This window comes from Drosophila eugracilis, unplaced genomic scaffold (genome assembly GCF_018153835.1).
Source record: "Drosophila eugracilis isolate 14026-0451.02 unplaced genomic scaffold, ASM1815383v1 contig_2154, whole genome shotgun sequence".
NCBI classification, from domain to species: domain Eukaryota; kingdom Metazoa; phylum Arthropoda; class Insecta; order Diptera; family Drosophilidae; genus Drosophila; species Drosophila eugracilis.
Window position 1 is genome coordinate 6,327,064 of NW_024573038.1, and position 6,000 is coordinate 6,333,063.

Sequence of the window (6,000 nt, forward strand, 5' to 3'; positions counted from 1 at the left end):
ACCAGGCATTAAGATCCGATTTTTTGTCCGCTACTTTGGGTCAAAATTTATAACACTAAATGTAGTTGACAGGCTGTCAGTGGCACTGCGCTTTTAAGCTAACAAGCGTGAGCAAGGCGAGGCGAAACGGCAACGGCAATGGCAACGGCAATGGCCAAAGACAACAACGGGCCAAAATCCATTTACATTAAAATTTATAGAGCATAAAGTGAGCGCTTTTTTATTTTAATTTCATTTCATTTCGTTTGCCAGTGCACAGCAGCAGCACCCCGTTAAGAAGGACGCACAAAAAATTGTTACAGTTTGACTATAAAATTACAAATTTTCTGTTTTTTTTCCAGCTTTTTTTATCCATTCATTTCGGGTCCTTTATTGTTAAAAGAGAATATGTCAGCATGTGATTCCAAAAGAGCCAAAAAAAAAAAAACAAATGTAAAAAAAAGATTTTAATAAAAAGCGACCGGAAATTATGTGCGTAAAGGTATGGGGAGAGAGGAGGTAGAGGGGAGGAAATCGCTGCCATGAGGTATATATATTCACCTATATAGACCATAAGTACGCAGCGCAATATTGTTGTCAGCCAGAGCGCTTTTTTTCGGCATTTTCTCTTGTTTTTTTTAATATGGTGTTGTGTTCCTCACTATTTTAATTTTTCCGCGTCGCTTTCTGTGTGCCGCGAACAATTGAATTATTTCAGTACGTGGAAAAAACGCGAGGGGTGTGCCTTTGCCCATTAGCCCAGTGCCACCCCACGATCATTGGCGGAACCCAAAAAAAAAAAAGGAAACTAGGAGGAATTCCCCTCCTCATCAACGCCTCAGCGAAAAGCGAGAAAAAAAATCATCAAAAAAATGTGAATAAACGGATTCTGGACAAAAAATTTGTAACAAAAGTTTTACGACGTGACTGCTGGCAAGTTTCTCGCTTTTTTTCCGGCTTCTATTATAATTTTTTATTTTTCCTCCTCTTTTTTTTTATAAATTTTTAGACGACTTGATTGGAATGTCAGATAAAGTCAAATGGATTTCAGCGTAAATTAAGTTGCCACAAAAATGGAGAGTTTCAAGCAGCTGCTGGCAGGAGTTTGGTTTTCGAGATGGAAAGAAAGTTGTCTGAGTTTTTGAGGGGAAAAACTTAGTTGTAAAAATTTATGAAAGTATATGTAATATATATATTCCAAATATATAAAGTTTAAATAACATAGAATAGTAAAATTAAATATAAAAATATTTTAAGTTAAGTTTAATACCTTAAAAAGGCTTCTTTTATCCTAATTACTGATAGCTGCTTCGTTTTTAAAGCTAATATTTTGTAATAAACCCTTTAAAAATGCTAATAAATGTATAAGAATCTATAATGACATATTCAAAATCTTAAAAGCAGTAAAAAAATATTTCACAAAACAGAAAACTTGCAAGGCTTTTGGATTTGCCTTACCCTTAAGCCCCGATCCCTTACCTTCAAGCTCTAACCTATGTTTGGATGGGCTGGCTTCCCCAGAAAAAGGATAACAGTAAATGATATAAAACCAGTTCGACCGGTTTTCGTGACGAATTATTGTGGTATTTTTTATGAAAATATTTGAGCCATTTCGCATATGAATATCCCGGCAGAAGGAATAAATTAAAACCCTTTTCCAGGCTGCAGCTGGACAAGTTTCGGGTGAATTCAGGTAGGAATTCAATTAAAAAACTGGGAGTTTAGGGGAACTAGAGCAGCAGCAGCAGCAGAAGCAGCGGCAGCATCCTTTGGACCCTTCCTTCTTGACACAATCACAATCGCTGGCATCCCAAATGTGGAAAATAGAAAACATAGATGATCGCCACATTGTGAGAACACAATCAGTGAGCAAACCGATCTCCATTCATTACGTGGCATTCATCTTTCTTTCACCTTTTTCATTTATTTCACCCTTTCACCGAACCGAGCGTTGACAAAACTGTTGCCTTAGTGCCTAATGCCGCATTATCCAGGCGACTGGGATTGTGTCCTGTGAAGTGACATTCCATCTAATTTGAATATTACCGCCGTCGTCGTCGTCGTTCTCCTCGTCGTTTCCCACGATTTATGCTTATGATTTGCCAGAGGTCTTACCTTTTCACCTCTCCGCACACTCGACAATCCTTAACCCTGCTCATTCTATGCTAATGCAGTTGCCATAAATTCGGTTCCTTCTTCTGGATACAGAGCTTCTCCTCGCTACAGGTTTGCCAATGTGTTTTCCCCTCCAAGCTAACATTCGAATGAGGTCCTTTGTCTGGGCCGTAATTGTCGTTGAAATTATTTACACATTTTTAATTGGCCCTCAAGTGGTCCGGGCACCTCCTGCTGGTATTCCTCATTTTCATTTTTCTTCTTAATCGAATCGATTGCTTAGACCTCTTCCCCATTAGTAACAAAAGCTTTATTCATATCTTGAGGCTGTTTTAGTAATTAAATTATATTCAGAACTTAAGCTTAATTTGTACTTACTTAAGACTTTCCAGCGAGCAACGACTTTCCCTGCCCTTTCATTTCCATTTTCTACCTTTTGTTGCCGCTGCCTTTATCTACCTTTTGGCTCTCCCTTTGAGTGCCACTTTGAGGCGTCACTTTTGACCTAGTCCTTTAATTTGGAACCGCCTCCGATTGATTGTCCCCTCATTTGAGGGGCACTTCTGTGGTTAGAGGCGACATGGAAACCCCATAGAGTATCATTTGCTTTGCTGACTCGCCCCCTTCCCCTCTCAGAAAAAAAACGCTAAAAAAAAGTAATTATGCCGACTAAGAGCTTCATCAGACATCCCATTATGCGGCCTGCACTCGACACAAACACACACATGCCACCGTGGTGGCAACAAAAGCTGGGTGGGCTACCTTTGTGCGAGCCATAGTGGCCCGGCCCCCCGTCAAAGCCCAACAGCCAACGCCCAACGCCCACCGCCCCTTTCAGCGTCATCATAAATGTTTGCATATGAAGTGCAGGGCGATGGAAAAAAATAGAGGAGGTAGAGGAGAAGGAGGAGGTGGTGGTGTGGCATGCACTTGAGTTGAGGCATTGAAAAGAGGAGAAAAACCTTGCGTTGGGATTAAAAATGCAGCGCATTGAATTTGCAGAGCCTTCTTTTTTGCCACCGCCAGCCTCCATTTGCAACAAATAATGATGCACTTGAAAAACTCTCCCTGTGTGTGTATGTGCCACACAACGGCGGTAGAAGTTGCAGAAACAAAACAACAACAACAACAAAAAAAGAGAAAATATATCATTAAAAGCTTCCCCTACTTCGTCCTGCAACATCGCTTTATTAGAGCCAAAGAAGCAGGAGAGAGCGAGCCGCTGCTCCTTGCCGACATCCATGCCATTAATATTTCATTTAACGCTGCAATTGTCCCAAGAGCAATACCATCCACAGCCACGCCCTCTGCTTACACCTACCTACGCCCCTAAATAGCCTTAAAATGTTTAATTCATTTTATGCGATTTCATTCAGCTCGGGTTTTAATTATGAGCAGGGACCACTGCTGACGCCGCCTCGAGTGGATAGTCAGCCGCCGCAGAGGAAGGCGAGTTCAGGATGGGAGTGCACTGAGGAAAGTATATTAGTATGTACTGAGAATGTTTTGGAAATTATGTTTCTTAAATATTAATCCAACTATCTGTTAATTTAGTTTAGTTTTCTCATAGAAAGTATCATAGTTCCAAGGAGAGCTCTGTCTTAAATTCTTGAAACTCATCTAGTTAGCGCTTAAATTTTCTCCCAGTGCATTTGTGTAGATGCCAGTCAACTGACTTGTGTAATTTGTGCATAAGTTTCATTTACTTTGGGGGCGACATAATCTTCAGTTGCTTACTCCTCACGCCGCCCCACGGCTAATGTCGTCTATGCTTGCTTTTTCCCTCCTACTTCTGCTCCTTTCCGAACCTGCAACTCCTTCTCCACTCACTACTCCATCGCCATCTGCCTGGGCATCCACTTTCCTAGGCAGTGTCAGCTCTCTCTGGGCTCGAAAAGGAAAAAAAGATTGTCTCAATGGCCTTGCCCGGTCTGGTTTGGTCTGTGATTATGCACTTGACGTGCATAAAGCTGAATTTTAATTACGAGTAAATATTTAAACCATTAAGCTCGAAAAGTATGCTGCAGGCTAAGCAGAAGACATTGGTGAGCCAGCTGGAAAGATGAGGAGCAGCTCCATGTCCTCCCATCAAGGAGGAGGAGGTGTCCAAGTGGTTGTCGCTGGGTTTTCGCCAAGCAGCTATGTTGCTTCTCAAAAAATTAGAACGCACTCGAGGCCAAGTAACATGAAGCCAAAATCTTAATTACAGCCATAATTATGGATATTGAAGCAGAGCTGTTGAAGAAATAACTTTACTAATGGAAAATGATAATGGCAAATGCATTTTCAAAGCTCAGATTGATAGATTATAGAGAGAAGTTTATACTAAGACCAAAGTAGGCCCCTTTTGATACAGCAACTTGTCACTTTAAGTCACGGATCACAAACTTGTAACAACTTGACACGAACAGAGCACTCAGTCACCTCTTTTTAAAAACCAATAATGGAACTAAATTCCGTGCAATATTATTGCCAACGCAGTAGGATGTTGATTGAACGGGCCAAAAAGTTGTTAACAGAGGACTCAGATCAGGACGCAGAACGGGTGAAACCCAATAGAAACCTCACGAAGCTTATCCAGGAAGTAGCAGACGGAGCTAATCCAGAGGGGCAACTCCTAGCCATACAGGAAATTCGCACAGAGCTCTCCCTGGAGGATGCACCCATTCAGGAGATGATCCAAAAAGGCCTTCTGCCTGTCCTGGTGGAGTGCCTCAAGGGAAACAACGCAGAGAAACTTCAGTTTGAGGCCACCTGGGCCTTGACCAACATTACCTCTGGAAGCTCAGACCATACCACCCAGGTGGGTGTTTTAGTATCCTCTTTTAGCATACATTAACCCAATCCCTATCAGGTTGTGGCTGCTGGTGCTGTGCCACATTTCGTGGAACTTCTCAAATCGAAAAATATGGATACCTGCGAACAGGCCATTTGGGCTTTGGGTAATATCATCGGCGATGGTCCTCTGCTTCGGGACTTTGTCATCAAATTGGGCGTGGTTCAGCCCTTGCTCCACTTGGTCCAACCAAATATGATCTCTTCAGTAGTCTGCAATGTGGCCTTAGTTATTGGCAATCTTTGCCGGCACTACGATCCGCCGGTAGCCAAAGAAACTGTCTTGGAGTTACTGCCGACTCTTGAAATCCTCATGGATCACAGTGACACGGAAATCTTAAGGTGCACCTTGTGGGCCATCAGCTTTCTGGTCGGCGGTGGAGAGGATTACATTCAAGTAATGATTTTCAGTAGATTGATCCCGAAGATCATATCCTACATGGGGGATAAAGAGGCCATATTTAGATATCCTGCCATAAATGCAGTGGAGAATATTCTGACTGAAATCGAAGAGCCAAACGAGATGACCGGTGATGAGGAGATCCGGAGGATTGCCATCCGCAACCAGGCTTGGATGGTTGTCCTAATCAGAGGAGGATTAGTTTCTATAGTCAGGGAGTTCTTAAAAAGTGGTGACCCAAGGGAACAAGCCTTGGCTGTCAGAGCAATGAGCAACATAACCATTCACTGTAATCAAGATCAGATTCTAATTTTGATCAAAAGGAATATCATTGAGCCGTTATGTGATCTGCTCACCTACACATTTGAGGATATTTCCAAGGAAGCTCTTAAGGTTCTTAACAACATGCTGAAAAAGTCTAGGAGCCATTTGCAGAAGGTGGCCCAAACCATCTTCGAATGTGGTGGCTTGGCCAAAATCGAAGCTCTACAGGTTCACTTCGATGAGGAAGTCTACTTGCTGGCTCTCCACATCATCGAGACCTACTACACCGATGAGATCTAAAGCGCAGTCTACATTTTGTTTATATATTTCGATAAATTTAAATAAATTCCAAAAATAGGAAAAGGAAAAGCCAGTCAATGGCAATTGTACTTTTCAAACTTTGCCCA

The 6,000-nt window shown here is 42.0% G+C and overlaps 1 protein-coding gene across 1 annotated transcript; it reads left to right on the forward strand.

Annotated features, from left to right (window-relative positions):
- The first annotated feature begins 4,478 nt into the window (after positions 1–4,478).
- On the forward strand, positions 4,479–6,000 carry LOC108113971 (importin subunit alpha-3-like). Its single transcript, XM_017224687.1, has 2 exons — positions 4,479–4,897; positions 4,949–6,000. The coding sequence occupies exons 1-2, from the start codon at positions 4,538–4,540 to the stop codon at positions 5,891–5,893; spliced, it is 1,305 nt and encodes a 434-aa protein (XP_017080176.1). The 5' UTR covers positions 4,479–4,537; the 3' UTR covers positions 5,894–6,000.